The following is a 27772-nucleotide window of genomic DNA, read 5'->3' as shown; positions in this document are numbered from 1 at the left end:
TTATTTCCTGTCTTCTGCTGGTTTTAGATTTTATTTGCTGTTCTTTCTCCAGCTCCTTAAGGCATAAGGTTAGGTTGTGTATCCAAGATCTTTCTTCCTTCTTTAGGAAGGCCTGGATTGCTATATATTTTCCTCTTATGACCGCATTTGCTGCATCCCAGAGGTTATCATTTTCATTGACTTCCATATACCTTTTAAATTCCTCTTTAACTGATTGGTTAACCCATTCATTCTTTAGTAGGATGTTCTTCAGTCTCCAAGTATTTGTTACCTTTCCAAATTTTTTCTTGTGGTTGATTTTGAGTTTCATAGCATTGTGGTCTGAAAATATGCATGGTATTATCTCGATCTTCTTGTACTTGTTGAGGGCTGATTTGTGTCCCAGTATATGGTCTATTTTGGAGAACATTCCATGTGCACTGGAGAAGAATGTATATTCTGCTGCTTTAGGATGAAATGTTCTGAATATATCTGTTAAGTCCATCTGGTCCAGTGTGTCATTCAAAGCCATTGTTTGCTTGTTGATTTTTTGATTAGGTGATCTGTCCCTTGCTGTGAGTGGGGTGTTGAAGTCTCCTGCTATTATGGTAGAACTGTCAATGAGTTTCTTTATGTTTGTGATTAATTGTTTTATATATTTGGGTGCCTCCACATTTGGCCCATAAATATTTACAATTGTTAGGTCTTCTTGGTGGATTGACCCCTTGATTATGATATAGTGCCCTTCTGCATCTCTTGATACAGTCTTTATTTTAAAGTCTAGATTGTCTGATATAAGTATGGCTACTCCAGCTTTCTTTTGTTGACCATTAGCATGATAGATGGTTCTCCATCTATATATGTGAATATTCAGAGAGTCCCCCTTAACATTTCTTGTAGGGCTGGTTTAGTGGTCACAAACTCCTTTAATTTTTGTGTGTCTGGGAAACTTTTTATCTCTCCTTCTATTTTGAATGACAGCCTTGCTGGATAAAGAATTCTTGGTTGCATATTTTTATGATTCAGCACATGGAATATATCCTGCCACTCCTCTGGCCTGCCAAGTTTCTGTGGATAAGTCTGCTGCAAACCTGATCTGTCTTACCTTGTATGTTAGGGACTTTTTTCCCTTGTTGCTTTCATGATTCTCTCCTCGCCTGAGTATTTTATGAATTGGACTATGATATGCCTTGTTGATGGTCAGTTTTTGTTGACTCTAATGGGGGTCCTCTGTGCTTCCTGGATTTTGATGTCTGTGTCTTTCCCCAGGTTTGGAAACTTTTCTGTCATGATTTGCTCACATAACCCTTCTACCCCTGTTTCTCTCTCTTTCTCTTCTAGGATCCCTATGATTTTGATGTTGTTCCTTTTTAATGAGTCACTGATTTCTCCAATTCTTAATTCGTGCTCTTTTGCCTTCATCTCCCTCTTGTTTTCTGCTTCATTATTCTCTATAAGTTTGTCCTCTATATCACTGATTCTCTGTTCTGCCTCATCCATCCTTGCTGCCGCTGCATCCATCCGTGATTGCAGTTCAGTTATAGCATTTTTAATTTCATTCTGGCTATTTTTTACTTCTTTTATCTCTGCAGAAAGGGATTCTAATCTATTTTTGACTCCAGCTAGTATTCTTACTATCGTGATTCTAAATTCTGGTTCAGACATCTTGCTTGTATCTGGTGGTTAAATCCCTGGCTGTTATTTCTTCGTGCTCTTTCTTTTGGGGTGAATTCCTTCGTTTCATCATTTTGAAAGGAGAAAAGGAATTAATGAAGTAGAAAAAATTAAAATTAAAAAATTAAAATTAAAAAAATAATAAAATTAAAAAATTCAATACACACACACACAAATCTAATAAATGATGCTAGATCCTAGGTGTGTTTTTGTCTGGGTGTTGACAGTGGTTTGACATATTAGAGAAAAAAAAAGGGGGGAAAGAAAAAAAAAGGAAATCGGTTGAGAATTCAAAAAATGAATACACTGAAGGGGATTAAAATGAGATGATTGAAGTAAAATAGAATTTGAAAAAATTTATACAAAAGTAAAGAATATAGTAGAAAAAATTAAAGGAAAATATTTTTAATATAAATTAAAAATAAAAATGAATATTTTCTTGTTCTATATTCAAGAAAAAGAATAGAAAAGAAAAAGAGAAAAAAGAGAAAAAATGGAAATCGTTTGAAAATTTGAAAGAGTGAATACACTGTAGTAGACTACGATAAAGTGATAGAAGTAAAATAGAATTTGAAAAAATTACATAAAAGCACAAAAAATTAAGAAAAAATAAAGAAAAAGTTTTTAATAGAAATTGAATATAAAAATGAATTTTTTCTCTTTCTGTATTGAAGAAAAAGAAAAGTAGTGTAAAAGTGAAAAAAAAAAAAGAAAAATTGAATAGATGTACCTGCTAACAGATTGAAATAGGACTGAAATTACTTCATTTTCCCCTAGAAGGCTGACTGTGTAGCTCTTTATAGTCCATAAACTAAGTAGGTGGTGAGACTTGTGTTCTTGAAGAGCAAGGTTGGCCCAGTTGAGTGGGGCTCAGTGTAACGGCTCTATTCTCCACTAGATGGCGCTGCTAGCCTACTGCGGTGGATTGTTGTGGGGCTCGTAGGTGCATATGCACATGCGCGGAAGTGGTGAAAATGGTGCCAGCCAGCTACCCAGTCTGTTCTCCCGGATCAGCAATCATTCACCGGTCCTCTGTCTTCAGCTTTCATCCACTCCCCTCTTCTTCACTGTCTGTGACAAAGCCCCAGGCAGTACCTCTCTCTCTAGTTTTGTCTCAGATGCAGCTGTTTTCCCTGGCCCCTTAATTCTGAAGGACTGCGGCTTTGACCCGTTCCGCCCCTCTGTGGGAGGGTCTCACCGAGCAATGGCCGAATGTCGGCTGCACCCAGGAATGCTTGTGGGACCCTGCTGCTGCCAGTGCCCCGAGACTGTGGCCAGGTGCCAGCCTGCCCCAGAAAAAGTTCGCCAGATAGTGTAGCAGCAGCTTTTCAGGGATTATGGAAAATCACAACACACATCTGGCACCAGGCTTCACCCTTAATGACCTTGTTTCCAGCACCAGCGAATGTGGCCATTTTCTGGGGTCTGCTGAGACCAGGTGGCTTCAACAGTCTCTACCAAAAGTCCTTCCAACAGTGGAACCTCTTTTCCCCATGTGGCCCAAGAACCTCCTGGACCCCACTCTGTTCCTGGGGATTCGCCCTTCCCACCAGAGCACCACCAGGTATCGAGCTGTGGAGTTGCAGAGTTTCCACTCCCCTTGTTTACTATCTTAATGGAATTTAAACCCTCTTCTTTCTCCTTTCTCCCTTTGTAGTTTAGTCCCTGTGGCTGTTTCCAATTTTCTACTTTCTCTCCAGCTGCTTTTGGGAAGGGGTGCTTTTCTCGTATTCTATTCCTCCCCCTGCCAGTCTCCATCCTCTCTCCACCTACAAAAGTGGCTCCCTGCCCTCTGCCAGCTTCTCTTGCCCCAAGTTCACCTCTCCATGCCACGTACCTGCTGAATTCTGTGGTTCAGGTTGTGCAGATTGTTGTGTTAATCCTCCAATCAGTGTTCTAGGTGTATAGGATGGTTTAGTGTTGGTCTGGCTGTATTTCATGGATGCGAGACACAAAAATCTTCCATGCTGTTCTGCCATCTTGGCTCTTACTCAGATACTATTTTTATTTAGGACTTACTATGTGTTAGACCTTATCATCAAAGATTAAAATACTTTATCCTATTTAATTCTCAAAATGAGGCTAAATTGGAGAAATTAAGTCTTAGAGGCGTAAGTATGTTACCCAAAGTCACAGGGATAATAAATGCTTGGACCAGACATTGAACTAGATGTTGGAAAAACTTGGATTAGAAGTTGGGCAGTTCCTGCCTTAGAAGCTAAGTTATTAACTGTTGCCTATTCACCTGTCATATCCTACCTTTTAGACTCTTTATTAAGAGCTCTTGTGATTTTGATGTAGAGAAGTGTATTGGTAATAGTTAAATTATAATAATAGTCACTTGTCTCTGACTTTTTCTTTTGTCAACCCTGCATTCCACCACCACATAAACACAGTAGCACTCCTGGTGTTTTGATATTTATCTAAAGCAGCAAAGCATTCCATGACTGGATGGGAGATGGTTTATAACTCTTTCTGTGTTTTGTTTTATTTTTATTTATCCTATAATATGTCTCATATGTGGCCTGTGATGTGAGGTACAAGGTAAGGTAAGTGACTCCCTAGAAGCGGGAAAGCACCTACTTTACAAAGGCCACTTGAGAACTGTGTTCTTGCCACACTTGAATCAAATGGAAACAATCTGATTTGGAAAGCACTTCAAGGTGCTGTTTGTAAAGGCCATTTCCAACCCTCTTCATGTTCCTTCTCAGACTGGTGAGAAAGAAACTTTAGCTCTAAGGCAGGATGTAGCTGCTCAGTCATTCATTTATTCATTCATTCATTAAATGTACTTTTATTGATTACTTACTATGTGTCAGCTGCTATGTTATTTATGAATACTATAGTGAACATCTATAGTGCTGATGTTTGCTGTCAGAGGGTTTACAATCTATTAAGGGAGGCAGACATCAAACAATAAATTATAAGTTTAGCAGAGAGAGAGAGGGAAATTAGGTGGTATGAGTTTGTAACGGAGTTTAGACATACCCTGTGCCTGAGTGAAAATGAGATAATTAAGCAAGCAAACAAAATAGAGTGTGGAGTTATCCAAGGGGAGTATAGGGTACTTGAGATCATGTGAATGGGTCATATAACCAAGCCTGGGAGAGATAAGTAATGATTTCCTGAAGGAAGTAGTGATTAGGTGGAGATCAAAAGGTTGATTAGGTCTCAGTCCACCTGGCTTTAATCCTGGCTACCCATTAGATTAATCTGGGAAACTTTTAAAACATTAATGCCTGCCCTCCCTGCCTCCTGCTTCACCTAGTCATTCTAGTTATAAGTTCTTATGTAGTACCTAGGCATTCTTATGTTTTAAAAGTTCTCTAGGAAATTCTAGTCACAGTAGGGTTGAAAAACAATTATCTTTAGCCAATTTAGGAAGGATTGAAAAAACAAATCCCCAGAAAGGGAGCACAATGTATTCTAGAAACTAAGAGAAGTTTATTTCAGCTGGACCATAACATTTGGGGTAGGAGAAGTAGACAGGAGTTAGTGTGGATGTTTCCTTTGGAGATTGTAGCTCTTAATATCCATGGTGGATATCTGATTTTTCTCAAGAGGTCCTCAGCAGCCATGATACACCCAGGGAGAATTTGGACATTTAAATTTATTCAGTGCTGATGTCTTGTCAGGCAACTATGATTACTTTCATTTCCTTGTACTCTATGCTGTCTTGTATCTGTGTTGCATATCTGATATTTCTGTCACCCTCCTCTTGGCTTATAAACTTTTACCCATCCTTTAGGACTCAGCTTAAAAGGACCACATGGCAGATATTTCAGCTACTGTTAGCTATACAGTCTCTATCACAGCTATACAACTCTTGTAGGGCAAAAGCAGCTATGGGCAACATATAAGTGATTGGGTGTAGCTATAGTATTATAAAATTCTTATTTGTAGATGCTGAAATTTAAATTTCGTATAATTCCCCTGTGCCACAAAATTATGCTTCTTTTAATTTTTTTAGCCATGTAAAAAAAAACATTCTTATGTCATGTACCTTTACAAAAATAGTCAGAAAGGTCTTATCCCACAGGCATAATTTTTCCTGCCGCTGTGCTAAGGCATTGTCACAAATGCCAGCTCACAAACTTAGGTAAATATTTTTATTATTTTCATTTTACGGATATAGAAACTGAGGACAAAGCAGTTAAATACTTTTTATTATTTTCATTTTACAGATATAGAAACTGAGGACAAAGCAGTTAAATACTGAGTCCAAATCACACATATGCTAAGTGCCAGGGGTGGGATTCAGAGCAATCCCAGTTCTTCAACACTATGTATTGCTGTCATCTACTCCTTACTGGTCATGGGAGTGTGTGAAGTTTAGAGGAGGAATTAATTAGAGATGAAACAATCAAAGCATTGTGAGCCTTTACATCAGTAATCCATGTGGACACTGAAGGCAACAGAGGGAAAGGATTAAAGACTTGGGACAGACTAATCAATGAATGAGTCGGGATGTTTAAGAGATCAGCAGAACATAATAAAAAAGACATAGTAGGCCCTCAAATTTTTTGTTTCAAGACAAGAGAGCCCTGTAGACTTCAGAGAAAGTTGCTTCTATGTATTTTCACATTATCATGTTTCACACTCAGCCAGTATTTTATAGAGCTCATGTATGTGTGTGTATGTGTGTGTATACATATCTGTTCTTTTCTAGTTTTAGTAAAAAAAAAAAAAAATTAAGTATAGGCAAAAATTAAAACCAAGGGTGAAAAGTGCTGTAATAGAGGTAAGCATATATCTAAATGAGTTTTGGGAGACAGGAAATGCTTTCTGGAGCAGATTACACATCACTTATATCCTATGTATTCCTCAGATGAAGTGAAGCTAAGTGTTTCAGACGGGGGAAATGGGGTTCAAGGGCCCAGAGGTAGGAGAAAGAAGATGAGGGGTTCTGGCCAGTCTGAGTTAAGTATAGCTACAGTGCTGAATGAGGAAGGAGTTAGGGGAAATGACAATGAAAAAAAAACAAAAAAACAAATGATGGAGGTGCATACCACACTACGAGTGGTACAGGCAGGACAACTGGATGTGTTCAGATCTTCAGGATTTTATATGCAAGTTCTGTGCATACCATCCAGAAGTTACTGGGTTCACTGAAGGAATTTAAGCAGCAGAGTGACATAAAGCCTGGTGTTTTGGAAACTTGCTCAAGTTGTGGTATGTAGAATGATTAGAAAAGACATGGAAACCAGTTAAATGACTATTGTAGTAATGCACTAGGCTCTGATATCTTATTCTCCCATTCAATAGACTGCAACACTATACAATAAAAGGCAGGAAAACATTGTTTAACAAAATATTGTGCTGATTGGGCACATCTGAAATTCTAATCATGATCTATGGCATCAGCTATTGGCAACAAGAAAACAATTCCAATATAAAGGGCATTTAAGAATTGCTTTGAAAATGGAAATTTTGCTTTTTTACATATATCAAGTTAAGCTATAACAAATTACTGCTTTTAATCTTTAAACAATTGCAATTCAGTTAATAAAATATGAAGAAGCATTTCGCTGTGTGTGTATATGTATATGTGTATGTGTGTATGTATAAAACCATGGAATTCTTATTATGAGAATTTGTTAAATGCTATGATTATGAAATCAAATAGCAGGCAGATTTCAAAGTGGCTTTATTTATTATTTAGTTTGTTTGAAGGGAAAAACTTTAAAACTTGATTAACCAGGTTTTACATTTTTTGTAACTTGATATGCCTTTTTTATCTTTATTTTATTGTTTAAAATGTTTAGTTATGGGGGGAAGGAGCAGAGAGAGAGTGAGACAGAAGATCCTAAGTGGGCTCTGTACTGAACCTACTAACCTTGAGATCATGACCTGAGCCAAAGTGGGACGCTTGACCAATTGAGCCACCCAGGTGCCCCTTGATATGCCTTTTTAGAAAAATAAAAAAAACCTAGTTGAAATCTAGGTTTTTACTTGTCCCAATTTTTAATTGATTTTTGAAGAATGAATTATTTCATATAATGCATCTCTATAAAGAATTTTGTGAGGCTTTAAAAATAGAGCTCTTATTTTGAATCCTGTAGAGGGAATGTGTTTTTATCATACTATTTCAAAGTAGGAAGAAGCACGTGTGACAAAATCTGTACTCTTGGAAAAGATCATCCTGTGGAAAGATATTTTGGAGAGGAGGCATGTGCAGTTTATTTTAGTTATTATTTGCCTATGAGCAGTTGGGACCATGACCATGGGACTGCATCATTTTCTTCATAGAATTACAGCCTTCATAGCTGTGTTCATGTCTGTCCTTGAGTCTTTACCCTATTCAGATGTACTTTTGCTAATGGCCTCAGAGCAAGAAGATAAGACACAATAAGCAGATAAGATGCTATGAATTTTATAAATAGTCTCTTTAAGAGGAATTTAGACCCTGAAACATAAATTGTGTTTAATTTAAAGCAAATATAAACATCAGGAATCAATTAACTGTCTCAAGATAATTGTAGTATTTATATTTATGTTTTAACTTTCTTTTACAGAGTTTTTGTTTATGGGGTAGAGCAATGAAGGTGGTGAAGTGGAAAGAGCCTAGATTTGATGTTTGCCCAGATCTCAGGAGTATCCTTAGTTTGCTTTCTGGCTCTCAATTCCTTCATCTGCACAGTAGGGATAAGAACATATGCTCTGAAAAGTCTGTAAAGAGCTTAGCTTAGTGACTGGCACATATTAGGCTTTCTAGACATGAAAGCTATTAAAAATTACTACTTTCTTGGGCGCCTGGGTGGCTCAATTGTTAAAGAGTCTCAACTCTTGGTTTCAGCTCAGATCATGATCCCAGGGTTGTGGGATCAAGCCCTGCATCAGGCTCTGTGCTGAGCATGGGGCCTGTTTAAGATTCTCTCTTCCTGTCCCTCTGCCCCATCTCCCACTTGCATGCTCCCTCCCTCAAAAAATAGAAATTATTAAAAATTTAAAAATATTATAACTTTCTTTTTTACTTTATGATAAGAGAAAAGAAAGTTAAGAACGTCCAGTATCCCCATGGGCCTAAAATAATTGACCATCACAAGCAAGACTACAACAAAAATGTTCTTGAATGCTGTTATTCTTTTAAGTATTCCAAGGCTAAACTAGAGAGTGTCATATTTGGTAGAGTTGATGATCCCTTTGAATTGTCTGATTTCCATAAAGAGAATGTTTTTCTCTTCTTTTTTAATAATTTGGAAGAATGTGTACTATACTGGATAGTATGTTGACTTTCATTCAGAGGCTTGATAAAATAGGTATACAGAGTATTGTTAAAGGAAATTACACTTGTTATACTCTAAAAGGAAAATTATATAAACCTTCATCCATGTATATTTGTACATATGGAAGTAAATGCCCCTAAAATTTAATTAACTAAGGAAATGACCAAGTATACAGTGCTCACAAGCACTCATTCATTCATTCATGTATTCTGTAATGAACTGGTGGTTATTATAAAAAAAATAGTTAAAAATAATAATTTTATTTTTTAGAGTTTCCTAAAGTTTATTTATTTTGAGAGAGAAAGAGAGAGAGAGAGAGAGAGAGAGTATGCCCATGCACAAATGGGGGAGGGGCAGAGAGAGAGAGAGAGAGAGAGAGAGAATCCCAAGCTGGCTCTGTGCTGTCATTGCAGAGCCTTACATGGGACTCGAAACCACAAACTGTGAGATCATGACCTGATCCAAAATCAAGAGTTGGTTGCTTAACTGACTGAGCCACCCAGGCACTCTGAAATCATAATTTTCAAAGAACAACACCCCATTACAGGTCACTCTTTATGGATCGTGATGAATTGTGATGATATTTTCTGATTCTAAAATCAGTCCCATTCCCATTCTCATTAAGTCCTTCCAGAAACAGTATATTTATAAATCCCAGCATATTTTGAAATTTGATAGCAATTCTGTTTTGTTTTGTTTTGTTTTTTTAACTGACATCAAAACTTTTCAAATCAATAATATTGGTTCACTTCTATTGGTAGAAGTGATCTCTTTTACTTCTGAACTAGAACCTATATACTTGCAGTAAGGACTTATGTCTCAGACATGCTCAGTAATACATTGGCCAACACATAGCCTTCTCTGAATATTTTTATTTTTGAATAAAGACAAAAAGTCAATAGAATATAGGCATGTTTTGTTACCTATTCTTTTTAACAACTTTTAACTTTGTGTGTACAATATGGCTTAGTAACTGCACATTTTGCAATCATTATGTATAACGTTCATTGTAAATTTGAACCTTGAAAATCACCTTTATGTAGCTTATAAATAGTTGAATAGTAAATCTATTAGAAATTAATGGAATATGTCCAGATGCTGGCCTTCGCTTTAACTCCAGATAGTGAAATTACTTAGAATGATTAAAGACTTTATAAATTGTAATGGAGATGCATCAGATTGTAATTTTACATATATTCTATTATATATTAAGTACATAATATATACCAGGTAACAAATATTTTATATATTCAATTCTAAATCTGCTTATCCCCCCCAAAATATGAATATCTTCTGTTTGCTTTTCCACAAATATATTCTTGATTTGAGATATTTTGTATTGAGAATTTTTTAGTTTATATTTTACCTGCTGCCCTACTTCTCAGTCTCCTACCCAGATAACAGGGAGATGTGTTAAGTGACAGATTTGAGAGTAGAATAATAAACAATTTTCTCTTTTAAAAATACTCATTTTTATGCTAGATTATTTGTTCAATTTTTTTTGCCTTTAATTTATTTTTCAGCTGCTCCAGTCGATGTACTAAAAGCTCTAGATTTTCACAATTCTCCAGAGGGAATATCAAAAACAACGGGCTTTTGCACAAACAGAAAGAATTCAAAAGGTTCGGATACTGCTTACAGAGTTTCAAAGCAAGCACAGCTCAGTGCTCCAACAAAACAATTATTTTCAGGTATGTTCACTTTATTACTAGAACTGTCACTACTTTGCTAATTATTTTGTGTCTTTTTATCATGCTGTATAATGCACAATTATTGGGGCAGATATAATTCTTTCCTATATAGGACACTGAATAGGTTGTGGTCACTAAGGTGACTTAATGGAAATAACTGATGATTTAATAATTGCCAGTTTTAATTCAACACAATCACAGAAGATATGTTTATTTGAAAATTTAATAATTTATCATTTTATTTCCAGATGATAAAAATTGAAAACAACATTATATCTAGCTCATTTTTGCATATAATCCTATAGAATTTATTCACTGGATAACCTGGCAGTTTTACCCATAATGACTAGCCATGTGGCTTGAATGGGCATGTGGATTTAGACATACTTAGTGAGTGTCTTTATGAAATTAACTTAAGTTTCTGTTGAAAGAAATACTTCTTTAGAATATATTATAAAACAGATTATTCAGTATTATTTTGGGATCCTGTTCTTCTCTTAAATAGAGTAAAAGCCCCATGTCACAGTTATAAGGAGATCTGGGTTTAGAGAGTTTGTAAACCTTTACCTGGAAAGTTTTTGTAATGGTATTGAAAAATACCTGGTGAATATTATTTCTTTCCATGAAAATATTGATTAACCTGATAACACTAATTATCTGCAATCATGATAATGTAGGGAAAGGGAGTTGAGTGATGAACTGACAATTTCTGAGTGTCACATAGTCAAAACAGTAACTTGTTACAAGTCTGCTGTTGCACACATCAGTTATTTTTTTTCTTACAACTGTACTGAATTGAGTGTTCCCATCCTTATTTGATGGAAGAGGAAATAGAATTTCACTCAGGTTCTTGGACTTGTCCATATTACGAGGGGTCTTGATTTAATCCAGGTCTTGTCTGTTGCCAAAGCCAATATTCACTATACTATCAAGTGTTTCTTTTTAGTGCTTTGGAATCCTCTCAGAAATAAGTTATTGTTTATTTTTTTTAATGTTTATTTATGTTTGAGAGACAGAGAGCAAAGAAAGTGCACATGAGCACGGGAGGGGCGGAGAGAGGGAGACACAGAACCTGAAGCAGGCTTCAGGCTCCAAGCTGTCAGCACAGAGCCCGACATGGGGCTCGAACCCACGAACTGCAAGATCATGACCTGAGCTGAATTCAGATGCTCAACTGACTGAGCCACCCAGGCACCCCAAAATAATTTATCATTTAAATTCTTCATATAATCCTCTCCACTGTCCCTACCTGAAGGGATTTGAATTATCTATTTTCACAAAAAAACTATTTTCTAACAATAGAAAAATTAGAAATCAAGGGACTAACTACAAAACAATATATTTTTCATGGATGGACATTTTAAAGTATTTTTGCAAACACATTTATTTTCATTAATTCATTGATCTTTCCCAAATATTTCTTGTTTTGCAATCCTTTGTGATGGACAAAAGCAACAATCCGCAAATACAAAGAATGTCAATGCACAATTTTTCTGACTTTGGAATTAAAAATTAAAATAGTTATTAAATCCATAAAAGTATGTTAAAAATCAAATTTAAAAGCTGCAAATGTAAAAATAATGTTGCTTTTCTATTTATCTGCACTCCAATGCAGAAATAGGATAGGGATGGGAATTGTCAAGAGAAAAAAAACAGGGAAAAATACATTAATGGAAAAGCTTTAGAAATACTCAAAAAGTTAATTTTTAATTTTTTATATTTTGGTTCATCACTTCAGGGTCAGTTTTTGTGCCTTCCAAATTGGTAGTTAGTTTGATTAATCCAATCATTTCTGTTATCCGTGGAAAAGAATATAACGTATGCCTCTGGGCTCTCCTTTCATGAGAGTTAACAATATTCATTTATACTGAAGGTTTTTTTTCCCCCCTTCTCACAATATTGTGGCTTAGGCACATAATTCTCAAAACAGTTATTTCATATAGGAAGAGACTCCTCTGATAGAGACCTCATCCGCCCGTCCCACGCAAGTGAATTTAAACTTAATCTTCCATCTGGGTAAAGCTTCCTGTCAAACAATGCGAAACGGCAATTAATAAAAATGATGAGTGACATTTTCATAGTTAAAAACATCCAAACAATGAATATTATTCTTTATCAAATGAGTAAAAAAGATCTTTGAAAAATTATTTGGAATACTCTTTCTTCCATTATGGGAAGACATAATAGCGACTTCTTTTCTAATGAAAAAAGTAAGTAGTAGTATTGGAAAGTTCAATATTGGGGTGGGGTTGAAGGGTTATCAGATGGTCACTGCAAAATTCTGTTTAATTAAGGTACATGCCCTCTAAAGTCCTTATTTGAGACCTTTAATTTAACTGTCTGAGAACACTGTACATGTGACCTGAATAGAAGCTATAATTTACAAGTTCTATCTGCCTTCTCTAGAACACCTGCTGTGGGACAGATGCTATACAAGAAACTTTGTGTATATTGATCTTTATCTTCATATCTATCTGGAGAGAAGACTATTTAAGCCCAAGTAATGGATTAGGTGTTAGAAATGTAAAGTGTTTCAATATAATCACAGAACCAGTGAATGATGTGAAGCTGAGAGACAGTCTCTGTCTCTTTTAGATTAAGTGAGCTTTCTCACTATGCAAAAATGGCCTTCCCTCCTCATTTTCAAAATCCTGCTGACCACCAAGCTGCATCAAAAAGGTATTTTAGTTAAAGGGAGACATATGACACATGGAAATATATTAACCACAATTTGAGAAAATTAAAATCAAATAATGAAATTTTGTGACTTTTCTATATAAAATTTATTTATGCATGCACTATCTATTGATATTAAAAGCCCATTTTAAGAATCAGTATTGAATTTGATATATTCAGTGTGAATTATGATTATTATATATGTATGATTTTATGTTTACATGCATATCAAAAGTAGTAATAGTATTTTTTCTTTAACAGCAGTCATTCAACAGAGTGGATGCTTTTACTTTACATTTATACATTTCAAAACATAAATTATTTAAGTTGAAAATTTTCACATTTTATTTTATCATGTATACTGATCACTGTTATTTGAGATAAAATTTCACATAGTAAGTGGTTGCATTCCTGTTGTTGAAGTAATATCATAATGAATTCTCTCTGATACATATAGTCAGTTATCGACAGTTTTGCTTAGTGTTTTATAGGGAAGAAACTAAGGTGGGGTGCCTAGGTTAGACTGAACATTTTGACATCAAGTCATGATTTTTTAGGTAGCTAAATTCTCTTTTTCAAATGTCATAGCATAAAGATTATAATTATAATCTTATTGCCTAATTTGAAATTGGGAAATACTTTGGGGTGCCTGGGTGGCTCAGTCAGTTGAGCGTCCGACTTCCACTTAGGTCATGATCTTGTGGTTGTCAAGAGCCCACGTTGGGCTCTGTGCTGACAGCTTAGAGCCTGGAGCCTGCTTCCTATTCTGTGTGTGTCTCTCTCTGCCCCTCTCCCACTCATGCTCTGTCTCTCTCTGTCTCTAAAATAAAATAAACATTAAATTTTTTTAATTGGGAAATACTTATATAATTGAAAGATTTTACTCATTAGTGGTTAGCACATGACAATTTCAAAAGTCGTTCTGTACAAATTGGATCATTAATTATAATTTGTTATAACTTATTTAATCTTATATGAATATATTCTTTCCTAGAATTCTTTTTTCCCTAAATGTCTCTATGTAGACATTAATTCATGATGGTTTTGCAAAAATGGAAAAAAAATAATTGTTTTCCCCTAGCTCATAATATTTTAGCATCTTTTTTTTTCAATGTAGGAGATATTTGAAAAATTGAGGTACATTTAGGGAAAGAATTCCTGTGATTCTCAACATTCTGAGCTACTTATTTGAAGAAAAAGTTGGTCATAGAGCTTCTTCAATAGCAGGCTGATTACCTACCTAGATTTTTATTTATAGTATAAGCAGGTAAAACATATTTTATTAATTAATTTTTTATTACTTTTCTATTTTATTTATATGATTATCTTTCTTCTGTTGATTTATATACAAATAAAATTGGATGTCTTTATGGCACCTAATGAAACAAAACTCTATCTATATTTAAATAATTTTTGATGTGATAGCAAAGCTTTTATGGCCTACTTGTGATATGGCAAAGTTGTTTGGTAAATTATTTTTAAAAATAAAATTAATAATTTTAAATAAATATTTTTTAGTTTGGAGATACCTATTTATCTATGTAGATATAGATACGTATGAATAAAGATATAGAAATACATACAGATATAAGTAGATATTATAGAACCAAATACCTAACATTAATTGACTGCTTTCTCTGTGACATACTCGTTTTTAATTTCCACATTTTAAATAATTCCAATTTCATAAAATGTCTCCTACTACTTTAAGTGCCTACAAACACTGCATATGCAGATGTTTTATATGTTATTTAGCCTGTCCCAACCATTACAGGCTATTTTAATATTTGAGGATTATAAATAGTGTTTTGGTGAATTGATGTAAGATACCTTTATACACAAACATTTCTCCTATTCCAATAAAGTTTTAGAATTGCTGGTGTCCAATAATCTTTTGAATTTGAATCCGTGGCAGTCATATTCAGAGTATTTTTATTATTTTATACTACCGTGTAGAATAGAATTTAGAATGAATGGATTGAATATGGAAGCTCCTGGTGTTGTCCTAGATATCACTGATTACACACGCACATATACACAAGTTTTGCACACAGAATACTTTTTAGCTGAAATAATCTCATCCTTTGAATTATAATGCCTGTTTTACTTCTATTCCAGGGTAGATAGAGGCTCAAATAAGTTATATATGTAAAAGTATTCTTGAAGAGTAAAATGCAAAATTTAACATGCAATGTTTTTATAAAACATATACAAGCAGCCATTGCTTAACTATCTGAGAAATATTTGTGATAGTCATTTAACTGATGTGTTTACTTAATAAATACTTACTAAGCACTTAGGTAGATCTGGCCCCATGCTGGATATTTAGAGTATAGTGGTAAGAGGGAAAAGAAAAAAAAAAAAAAAAAAAAGACAGTTTGCCCTCTTGAATTTAGAATCAAATTAACCAAGTATCTGATAGTTCAGATTTATAATGCTATAAGCTTTTTATTGGTGAAATTGCCTTTTGTGTGATAGGAAAAACTGATGAGAAACTCTTTAGCTTTTAATGGATGACAAAAAAATACCTTCATATATTGTGTCCTTGCGATGCCTCTTTAAAGAGAGGGTGTATGGCCACAGATTAGAGAAGGCCGAAAATACAAATCTTAGATCAAAGTGGTATTTTTTTATTTTAAAAGTTCTTATTGTGCATTTAATATTGTCCTGGAAAAATGATTGATATTGTTTCCTAACTTTGAGTTGAATTCTACATAGTCATTGTGCTTTAAATGAGCAGGTTTAAAATTTGAATATAGCTTGGACAATTATTTCAGAGAAAGCTTATTATCGTCCCTTTCCCATTTGTTTTTTAATCTGTGTTGTTATTACTATTTGAATTTACATGACTTGTTTTTTAAAATTTATTTATATTCAAGTTACTTAGCACACAGTATACAGTCTTGGTCTCCAGAGTAGATCCCAGGATTCATCACTTCCATGTAACACCCAGTGCTCTTCCCAACAAGTGCCCTCCTCAATGCCCATCACCCATTTAACCCATCCTCCCCACCTCCCTCTAGCAGCCCTCAGTTTGTTCTTTGTGTTTGAGTCTCTTATGGTTTTCCGCACTGTTTTTATCTTGTTTCTCCTTCCCTTCCCCTATGTTCATCTGTTGTGTTTCTCAAATTCCACATATGAGTGAAATTATATGATATTTTTCTTTCTGTGTTTGACTTATTTCACTTAGCATAACACATTCTAGCTTGATCCATGTTGTTGCAAATGACAAGATTCATTCTTCTGTATCTCTAAGTAATATCCTGTTGTGTATGTATATATATATATATATATATATATATATATATATAGAGAGAGAGAGAGAGAGAGAGAGAGAGAGAGAGAGAGAGAGAGGGAGAGAGAAAGAGAGAGAGAGAGAGAGCGCACCACTTCTTTATTCATTGACCAGTCTATGGACATTTGGGCTCTTTTAATAATTTGGCTATTGTTGATGGCACTGCTATAAACATTGGGGTGCATGTGCCCCTTCTAATCAGCATGACTCATTAAGGCCACCTAAGAAGTTAAAAAATTAGGGTGATCCAGGAATAATTTGGGAATTTGACATTTCTGAGCCTTTGGCCTTCTCTTCTCAGGAGGAACTTTTCCAGAAGATTTTTCAATATTATTTACAATAAAACCCAAAAAAGGAATTCAGTCTTTCCTTTTATCTATATATAATGAGCATGGTATTCAGCAAGTCGGTGTTGAGGTTGGGAGATCACCTGTTTTCCTGTTTGAAGACCACACTGGAAAACCTGCCCCTGAAGACTATCCCCTCTTCAGAACTGTTAACATCGCTGACGGGAAGTAAGTAACACAATAATTCAATGTTTTCACCATGTTGAAAGCAATTATTTCATTTAGCCATTCAACAAATATTCATAAAGTATGAAGCAGTTTTTTCTAGAGATTAGAGATACGGCAATGAACAAAACAATAAAATACCTAATTGCACATAGTTTCTTTTACAGTCTGGGTAGACAATGAGGAAGATAGGAGATGGTGGTGGAGGGTGCAATTTTAAGGATTGAGATCAGGGAAAATCTCACTAAGAAGGTGACTGGTGAAGAATCTGGGGTGCATGCCTTGCTAATAGTATATACTATTGTATACTAACTAATAGTATACTAATTATACTAACTAATAGTATATACTATTCCAGGAGGAGGGGAAGCAAATACACAGCCTCTGATTCCAGGTGTGGCTGATTTGTCTAAGCAATGTCAAGGATATCCAAGTGGCAGGAGCAGAGTGGGATGATGAGGATGAGCCATGGGAGGCCAAATGGTATAACACTTTGTCGATGGGTCTAACACTTTGGGTTCTATCTTGAGTGACATGGGAAGTCACTGTAGACTTTTTGAGCAGAGGAATGACCTGACTTGACCTGCCTTTTTTTCAAGCATGTTAATATTGACAATCATAAGAAGTTTTCATAATGCTTGATATGGGCTATGTACTGTTTGAAGCACTTTATACGTAGTCAACTCATTTAATTTTCACAACTCTTTGAAGAAAATAATGTTAATAAACCCATTTTACAGAATAGGGGACCAAGGCACAGAAAGTGTAAGTAACTTGCCTGAGATCATATATTTTCAAAGTGGCGGAGGTAGTTAGACTTGATAGTAACCATCATACTCTTCTGAAAATCATCCTGAATTCTGAATTCTGCATTGTGAACATTGCCTTTCACTTAGGGAACAGCTAAATACAAATAAATGTTTGCTAAATTTACTTGGCATTTTATTGCTGAATCTAGGCTTCTAAAATTAGCCTGATCTGAAATATGACATTTAGTCATAAATGTAGGAAGGAAATGGCCATGCAGATGAAAAAAAAATCCACGCTCAATGTATCTTTGTCAGGACCATGGAGAAAACTTCATCTTTGTAGCAGGAAAAACTGGGCTTTTATGAGGAATTTAAATACTATCCTTAATAATGAATATGAAAAGTGATGCTATGACAATAAATCAGGGTAAGGAATTTAAGGGGATGCTGTTTTCAATAAAGCATCTCTTTGATATTGTTGCACTAAGCAAAGGCATGTTGAAAGTGAAGGAGTGAGCCATGTGGGGATAGGGAGGAAGAGCACTTCTGGCTGAGTGAAGAACATGTGCAAAGGACCGCAAAGAGGCAGCAATGTGGCTGGAGTGTAGGGAGTGAGAAAGCAAAAGTTGGGCGTGAGGTCGGCGGGCTAGAGGACACTCCTGTGAGGCAGAGTAAGGACTTCAGCTTTACTGGGAATAATACCTTGTTTTTAGCAAGGAGACTTTATCTGACTTGTGTTTTAAAATGGTCACTACACAGTTGCATGACAGTGGAAGCAGAGACCATTAAGGAGTCTAGATGAGAGAGCTTCTAGATTGGGTAGTTGAGACACACTGGATTCTGTATATACACTGAATAAAAGATTTTCTGATGATGTGAATGTACTGTGTACAAAAAAGAGAATAATTAAGAATGGTTTCATATTTTGATAATTATATATGATACCATGATTATGACATATCACTATTATCAGAGCTGAAATTAATCAACAATGAGGTCAAGTTTAGAGTCCTAATCAACTTTTAACAATTGAATTCATTTTTATTTTCTGTTAATGAAAAGCACATACTTACAATAGTGGAGATGGTTTAAGTTAAGACACAGGCTTCTTGGCAGAAATATGTGTAAATTTTACTCTCACAGTATTAAGTGGCTCCAAAATAAATCTTTGCTTGATTCAAACTAAGCAGACGCCTATGCTAGTTGAATGTGCTATGGAAAGACCAAAGATTAAGTGTATATGGAAATATACTTGGTCCTCATCAGTAGCCATGCCAAGTCACATGAAACAGACATTTTAGGAAGGCTCCTGCAACTTTTTAGGTACTTTATTTTATGGATGTAGTCCTAGACACTTCTGCAATATTAATCTAGCGTTTTTCATTTGGAAAAAAATATATAAACCAGAGTGGTTTGCAAAATCCAAATGACGTTCACTCAGTGGTTTATGTTAGCACCAGATAGTGTTAATAAAACCCACCATTTTATAGTAAGATTAGGGTATATATGTTTCCACAGAGCTGGCCATGTCTACCCCCTAAGCCTGTCATCGCTGCCCTGAATTAGCTGGAGCAGTAGCTTCAGAGTGAATTGAGACTCTCATTCCACACATGCATTGACTATGCTTTCTTTCAGTGTTCCCACTTCCTGCCAACCCTGGAAAGAAGGAGAGATATTGTGTCTCAGTTTTGGATCCTGCCCACAGTAGTGATCTATAACTGTCTTGAAATTAAAGTGGAAAAAGAAAACGAAAGCACTTGAAATAAATGTGAATAAAGACAGAGAAGCACATTGTGTTTTACAATTAGAACGTTCAGTTGTTCCAGATGGAGCAGTCATTCAATAAGTAGACATACCCTTTTACAGTTCATCTCAGGGGATCTCTAGAGCAAAAACAGAACAAAAAAATTAAGTGGAATTCCTTTTGGAAGAAAACATTTACGTACATAGAAACTATTACTTACCTCATGTCCCACCCCTGATCTATCACATATACTCATCAGGACATGGTGAGATTAAGCTTTTGTTGCAACAACACAAAGTGTAGCAAAGGATGGTCACTTCCTTATCAGCATAGACAGCCACCCCTGGTGTACATTTTATACCACTTGTACCCTTTTTAGTATCTAGCACTATTCTGGGTAAACAGTAAGTCGTCACCTATTAACTGATTGATTAATAAATGAGCCTACTTTTTGTACATTTTCAGCTCACTTTCACAATTTGAAATACATTGTATTTTAAAATGAGTAATGGTGTGGCAACAACATCTTTGAAGCTTACAAAGGAATTGGCTTTTTTAGGTGGCATCGGGTTGCAATTAGCGTGGAGAAGAAGACTGTGACAATGATTGTTGATTGTAAGAAGAAAACCACAAAACCACTTGATAGAAGTGAGAGAGCAATCGTTGACACCAATGGAATCACGGTTTTTGGAACCAGGATTTTGGATGAAGAAGTTTTTGAGGTAAAAATAAATCAAACGTTATTTGAAGCTGAATATTATTAAATCAGATGAATTGAGCTAATAACTGTAACAATCAATATATGCTATAAAGCAAAGTTGAAAACGAAAGGATGACCTACTTTCTTCCCCTGTGGGTATAGTGGTGATGTTTTCTATTGTTCCGTAAGAGAATGAGTACACAATGATGGCTGTAACGACTGGGAAACATTACAGAGATTGGTTGATTTGAACACAGGCATGCTTTTCTCTTGGGAAGGGCAAATGGCTTTACTTTTGGTACTTTGTATTATTTTCCTTGGAGAAAAGAACATTTTCTTTGCTTCCTTCTCTGGGAGATTAATTTAAGGAAATGTACAAGTCAGATATTTTGCTTTTCTCTGTTCTTCTAATGTTTCTAAGGTATAAAATAGAGATCATATTGCAAAAGCTGAACTTAGGTCTTTAAAACCACTTTTTAAATAATGTCAAGGTCATAGTAAAAAGTTTTCTTCCAATTATATTTCACCAATTATGGTAATTACATTCTTTCTTTTAATTCTTCAATCATTGGATCTGGTAATGCATGCTTTAATTTTCATTGAGTCAATTATTAACATTACAAACACACTGAGTCCTGATCCCACAAAAGGATGCACTCCTGAGACATCATTCAGTACTCTGATCATTGTTTTTATCCAGTTTCTGAGTAATTTATTTTTCAAAGTGTAATAAAGTAAAGTTCTGTGATATATAACAGATTAATAGACAAGGTTTACACAGAAGATTTTCTGTATTTGGATATACACACAGACAATGTGTATTTTCATAGAAAGAACAACATACACTCTGAGTGTCAGTAGAATGTTGCATTCCTGTACTTCTATACATAACCTATGGCATAATTTTAAATATAATTAACATTTATGACACTTTCAGGTTGAGATTCTGTTTGTTTCTGATTTTTCTCTACTTGTAGGTACCTAAGTCTTTGACTCCAAACAAAATGTTTTAACACATTATATCATACTAAATTAAATGATAAACTCATTCAGGCAATATATAATAATATAGTCTCAGATCTTCCAATATCATCTATTGATTGCATACAAATGATAATGAATATTTATTTATTAGATAAATATTATAAACAAATTAACTTAATTTCTAGTCTCGCAAAGTTCTATTTTGAAATTAAACTACCTATGAACATCAGTTTCACGGGCTAAATTTATTTTTGTAATACACACAACCTTATTTTCCAGGAACATAAGTGAGTAATACGGACAAAGTATATCAGTGGATGGTTTCATTTCATATATTAGTTTAGTCTATTGTTATACATAGTTACAGAGTCTATGAAACTTAAAGCAATGGAAATTAAGAGTAAATTTTGTTCATCATAAGTGATAAGAATATACACAGAAATACAAAAGAGGGGTGCCTGGGTAGCTCAGTTGGTTAAGCGTTTGACTCTTGATTTCAGCTCGGGTCATGATCTCACATTTTGTGAATTCGAGCTCCACATTGGGCTCTGTGCTGACAGTGCAGAGCCTACTTGGGATTCTCTTTCTCTCCCTCTTCTCTGCCTCTCCCCTGCTCTCTCTCTCTCTCTCTCTCTCAAATAAAAAAGTAAATAAATTTTAAAAAATTAAAAAAAAAAGAAATACAGAAGACAAAAAATATAAATATGTTATATAAATAAGAATATAAATAAAACACGTATGTTAATACATATCAATTATTAATATTCTCAAAATTTACTGCCCTGAAAGATATTTGTTATATGTACATGTTGATTATGTCTCTTTTTCATACAGCTCTTCCCCTCTTACTCCTGAATCCCCACATACAGACTATACACCCCTTTCTTTGCCATACACTACATTCATACTCACTGGGGTCCAGTTTAGTTTTTTTTGTTTTTTTGTTTTAATTTTTTTGTTTTTGTTTTTGTTTTTTTTCCAACGTTTTTTTATTTTATTTTTGGGACAGAGAGAGACAGAGCATGAACGGGGGAGGGGCAGAGAGAGAGGGAGACACAGAATCGGAAACAGGCTCCAGGCTCCCAGCCATCAGCCCAGAGCCTGACGCGGGGCTCGAACTCACGGACCGCGAGATCGTGACCTGGCTGAAGTCGGACGCTTAACCGACTGCGCCACCCAGGCGCCCCCAGTTTAGTTTTTGAATTAGGGTTTTAGGCTATCATAATATGTTCTTTTTTTCAAAATAAATAATTGAACCTGATGTTGCATCTTTAAAATATGTAATAATAGCCTCTGTGTTTCATAAGCTGATTACAGTATCAACTCCTAAAATACATGAAAATGATTTCCGTTTTCACTACTTCTAACCAAACTACCTCTGGTCAAGAGGACCTCTAGTAAATTACCAAAGACAGATGTACTAGAAGCAAAGATTATTATATATTATTTAATTAATTCTTAATTTTCTAATCCATAATCTACAATATAAATCCTGGAGTAACTCCAGCTGTTTATTTGGAGAAACTGCTAAACTACTAAGAAGAATAATTTTTAAAACACTCATTAGTGAATTCTTTAGGCGTGTGATAGTGAGTAGTGAAAATAAGTTTATTATGCAGCTTTGCATCTTGGAGTTTCATGAAACACTGTGGAGCTTTAAAAAGAATATTTATTTAAAATATCAAATATAAGAAGATGTGGTATATATATATACAATGGAGTATTACTTGCAATCAAAAAGAATGAAATCTTGCCATTTGCAACTCTGTGGGTGGAACTAGAGGGTATTATGCTAAGCGAAATTAGTCAGAGAAAGACAAATATCATATGACTTCACTCATATGTGGAATTTAAGATACAAAACAGATGAACATAAGGGAAGGGAAGCAAAAATAATATAAAAACAGGGAGGAAGACAAATCATAAGAGACTCTTAAATATGGAGAACAGAGGGTTACTAGAGGGGTTGTGGGAGGGGGGTTGGGCTAAATGGGTAAGGAGCATTAAGGAATCTACTCCTGAAATCATTGTTGCACTATATGCTAACTAACTTGGATATAAAATATAAAAAAAATAAATTATAGAAAGTAAAATAAATTAAAATAAATAAAATATCTAGTATAAAAATATAAAAATGACTTTTATTTCATATGAAGTACAATTAGTTTTTAAAAAGTAAATAAATGCAGATACTTCACTATAAGGTTTATCATTATCACTATATCCAAAGTCATTATACATAAAATTCAACTTTTGATTCCGAAATTGTGTTATTGTGTGGGTATATAAATTTCAAAAGCAATTTAGTCTTCCCAACTTGAAAAAAGAATATGAAGAAAAGAAGTAATTCAAACACAGATTTTTAAATCAGAATAAAACTTTCTGACTCCTTTTATGAAATTAGTTCGTCTTATCTGAATATGATGTTAATATATCATTCTCTAAAAATTTACTCAAATACCTTTATTTTCATTTTGTTTTACATTATGGTATCTGTCTAGACTTTTGAATCTCTACCACTGAATGTGTAGAAGTTAAACTAAAACAATAAGAGATGGGAATGGGACCACGCATGCATATTCTAGTGTTTGATAAACAGTTGTATTGGTGAGATGATATAAAAACATTTGTGAGTTATTATTCTGAAAACTGGAAATGTCATTTCTTTGGAAACAGTATCATTCCAATTTAGATGCAAATTTGTTTATTATATAATTTCATCTCTGTCATCCCTACATTACCCTACATTTATGGAATTGTACTGGTATGGAAAAAATGCTAAACATGGCCTTACTTGAACTGCAGTCTGAAGATACTTAAGAATTCAACATTAAACAGATAAAAGCAAACCCGATTTTTTTAAAGTATGACGAATTAGTTTATATGGAAATGCCAAAATGAATATATAGAGTCATCATTCAGATTATATAATTTCAGCATAGTGGAGTGAATATAAAAATTGACGGGGCGCCTGGGTGGCGCAGTCGGTTAAGCGTCCGACTTCAGCCAGGTCACGATCTCGCGGTCCGTGAGTTCGAGCCCCGCGTCAGGCTCTGGGCTGATGGCTCGGAGCCTGGAGCCTGTTTCCGATTCTGTGTCTCCCTCTCTCTCTGCCCCTCCCCCGTTCATGCTCTGTCTCTCTCTGTCCCAAAAAAAATGAATAAAAAAAAAACGTTGAAAAAAAAAAAAATTAAAAAAAAAAAAAAAAATTGACTATGGAATCAGAAAAATCTGATTTTGAATCTCACAATAGCTTAATTATATTTCTCTATGTAATTATGTAAATTTTAATTTCTTATTCTTCAAATGGGAATAGTAATGTAATCTGTCTATAAGTATATATTTTAAAAAATGAGCTCATGTATGTAAAGTACTTAAAATACTAGTATTAATTATACATGTATATGGTTGTATATTATGTACGTATGGGTAACTTAATTATGTATTACTATGTAGTTTTCTTAATAATAATGTATTAATTACTTATATTTAAAATCATCTTACAACTATGACATGTCAAACATTCTTTTAAGTTTATTTATTTCTTTTGAGAGAAAGCAAGCTTGAGTGGGGAAGGGGTAGAGAGAGAGGGGGGGAGAGAGAGAATCTCAAGCAGGCTCTGCACCATCATGAGTTCGATGTGGGGCTCAAACCCATGAACTGTGAGATGATGACCTGAGCCAAAATCAAGAGTTCAACGCTGAACTGACTGAGCCATTCAGCACCCCAACATGTCAAATATTCTTATACATTTTTGATGGGGGTGAGCAACAGGGACCCATATATCAGTCAAAGGTTTTAAGTGGTCTTTTTGTCTTGTAAATGAAGTACTTGAATAGGTCCTGGGTTACTGCTTGTTTACAAGCTGTCCTGCGGGGATTAGATAAATTTTCCCTCCTGAAACAGGTAGCATCTAGGTATAGACCTTAGTAAGCAAAACGTGGTCTGGGTAGATGAATACTTTCAAACAGACATAAAATATCCAGCCAACCCTAATCCACAGCCTTTTGGGGTTTTGTTTTGTTTTGTTTTGTTTGTTTTGTTTTTTCCTAGCTTGATAATACACTTCAAAGATGTGTGGAAAGCTGAATTAGAAAAATAACTACATTGCCTGTATTCACTATCAATAAAATTACTTTTGTAGTCTTTTTTTATTTTTAATTTTTTTAAATGTTTATTTTTGAGAGAGAGAGAGACAGAGTGCAAGGGGGGCCGGAAGGGCCAGAGGCAGAGGGAGACGCACAATCCAAAGCAGGCTCCAGGCGCTGAGCTGTCAGCATAGAGCCCAACACGTGGCTCGAAGTGATGAACTGTGAGATCGTGACCTGAGCCAAAGTTGGACGCTTAACTGACTGAGCCACCCAGGCGCCCCTACTTTTGTAGTCTTTTAAACAGGAATTTTCTTCACTAAATATCAAATTATAGCCATTATAACTCAAGTTTTCAAAGCATTGCTATTTCAATCTTTTTTCTTTTTTAATGATCAAAGCAGGTTATTACAAGTCTTTTTTATTTTTAATAGTCTTCTATCTTTGGGCAGATTATTTCTTTCTTTTGAAGCAATGAGAAGAATATAATGACAATTTAAGTGGAAAAACTTGTTGATGAAATTTTTCATTTTTTCAAACTTCTCAGAAAAAATTTTAGCATTCAGTTTTCTTGGGAGAAATCAATGAATAATAATTTATATAAGCTACACAATTTCAGTGGTTTTATGAGGCCAGAAAACCTACCTTAAAGTAATAATAGCCATCTCAAATATTCCAGTAAGAATTTGATTACTGCTTTATGATGCCTGTGTATCTTTTTACTACATATATTTTCCAATATATATGCTTTTTAAAAACTTATGTCGGGGGGTGTCTGGGTGGCTCAGTCAGTTAAGTGTACTACTCTTGATTTCTGAGTTCAAGCCCAGCATCAGGCTTTGTGCTGACAGCGTGGGGCCTGCTTGGGATTCTCTGAATCCCTCTCTCTCTCTGACTCTCTCAAAAATAAATAAACAAACATTAAAAAAAACCCAAAATTAAATTAAGTTTCATTAAAAAAATTACGTTGGTAGACATGGTTTTCCTATAGAGTGACATAACAGGATGAGGTAGCTTTCCTATTTGTCTACCTTTCCCAGTATATATACATTTAGCTCATTGCATCTGAGATTTTTAAACTCTATTTATTGAGATATAACTGAAGTATAATAAACCACAAATATTAAAAGTGTACATTTGATCATGGTCTACATTTACACCTCCTATGAGACCATCATAATCAAGAAAATAAACATAGCCATCACACCCAAAAGTTTCCTCCTGCACTTTTATAATCCATCTCTTCTCCTCCCCTAACCCCAGGCAGTCACTAATTTGCTTTTTTATCACTATAGCTTATTTATTTTTCTAACATTCATAAACAGAATGATACTGAGTATACTGTCTTTAGCTTGGCTTTTATCACTCAGCATAATGTCTTGGAGGCTTATCCATGTATCATATATTTCATTTTTTTTTGCCTTTTTAAAAATTGCTGAGCAGTATTACAGTGTATGAATAAACCACAGTTTGTTCATGCATTCATCCTGTTGGTGGGCATTTGGATCATTTCCCGATTTTGGCTTCTACATATAAAGCTGCCATGAACATTCATGTACAAATTTTGTGTGGGCATTTTTTTTTTGTTTGTCTTTAAAAAAATTTTTTTTAATGTTTATTTATTTCTGAGACAGAGAGAGACAGAGCATGAGTGGGGGAGGGGCAGAGAGAAAGGGAGACACAGAATCCGAAGCAGGCTCCAGGCTCTGAGCTCTCAGCACAGAGCCTGACTGGAGCCTCGAACTCACAGACCACAAGATCAGGACCTGAGCTGAAGTTGGTCGCTCAACCGACTGAGCCACCCAGGCGCCCCTGTTTGCCTAACTTGAATACCTAGAAATGGAATTCTGGGTTATTTGGTAGGTGCATATTTACTTTTCAAAAACCAAAGAAAGTGTTGAACTGCATTTCAAAGTGTCATTAATCATTTTACATTCCCTCCCACAGTGAATGAAAGTTCCAGTTGTTCTTTATCCTTGCCAACCTTTGATATGGTTATTCTTTTAGATTTTAGCCATTCCCAGTGGTTGTGTAGTAGTATTCATTGTGGTATTAATTTATATTTAATAATATTAATTAAATAACTGATAATGTCAAGCACTTTTTAGGTTTTCATTGGCAATTTCTGCATCTTTGTGAAGTGTCTTTTGCCCATTAAAAAGTGCTGCTATATTTTGATTATGGACTGTTATTTATTTTTTTATAAACCCTTAATAGTTTGTTTGATAGAGATTTACAAATACTTTTCTAGCATATGTCTTACCTTTTTATTTCATTAATAGTGCGTTTTAATTTAAAGAGTGAATGCTTTTCATTTTTATAAAGTTTAATTTGTCAATTTTGTGGTTATGTTTTACATGTTTCGTGTTCTAAGAGATCTTTAAATTTTTTTTTAATGTTTATTATTTGTGAGAGAGAGAGAGAGAGAGAGAGAGAGAACGAGCAGGGGAGGGG

At 34.8% G+C, this 27772-nt stretch overlaps 1 protein-coding gene across 2 annotated transcripts in view; it reads left to right on the top strand.

Annotated features, from left to right (window-relative positions):
* COL11A1 (collagen type XI alpha 1 chain) overlaps positions 1–27772 on the top strand; it is a 233048-nt gene that overhangs the window by 25551 nt on the left and 179725 nt on the right. For both annotated transcript variants that reach the window (XM_042953107.1, XM_042953106.1), the window contains exons 5-7: positions 10403–10570; positions 16843–17056; positions 20106–20268. In XM_042953107.1, coding sequence (XP_042809041.1) covers positions 10403–10570; positions 16843–17056; positions 20106–20268 — 545 coding nt within the window. The remainder of the gene's footprint in view (positions 1–10402; positions 10571–16842; positions 17057–20105; positions 20269–27772) is intronic.

Source organism: Panthera leo, chromosome C1, assembly GCF_018350215.1.
Source record: "Panthera leo isolate Ple1 chromosome C1, P.leo_Ple1_pat1.1, whole genome shotgun sequence".
Classification (NCBI taxonomy): domain Eukaryota; kingdom Metazoa; phylum Chordata; class Mammalia; order Carnivora; family Felidae; genus Panthera; species Panthera leo.
This window is presented reverse-complemented; position numbering and strand designations above follow the sequence as displayed.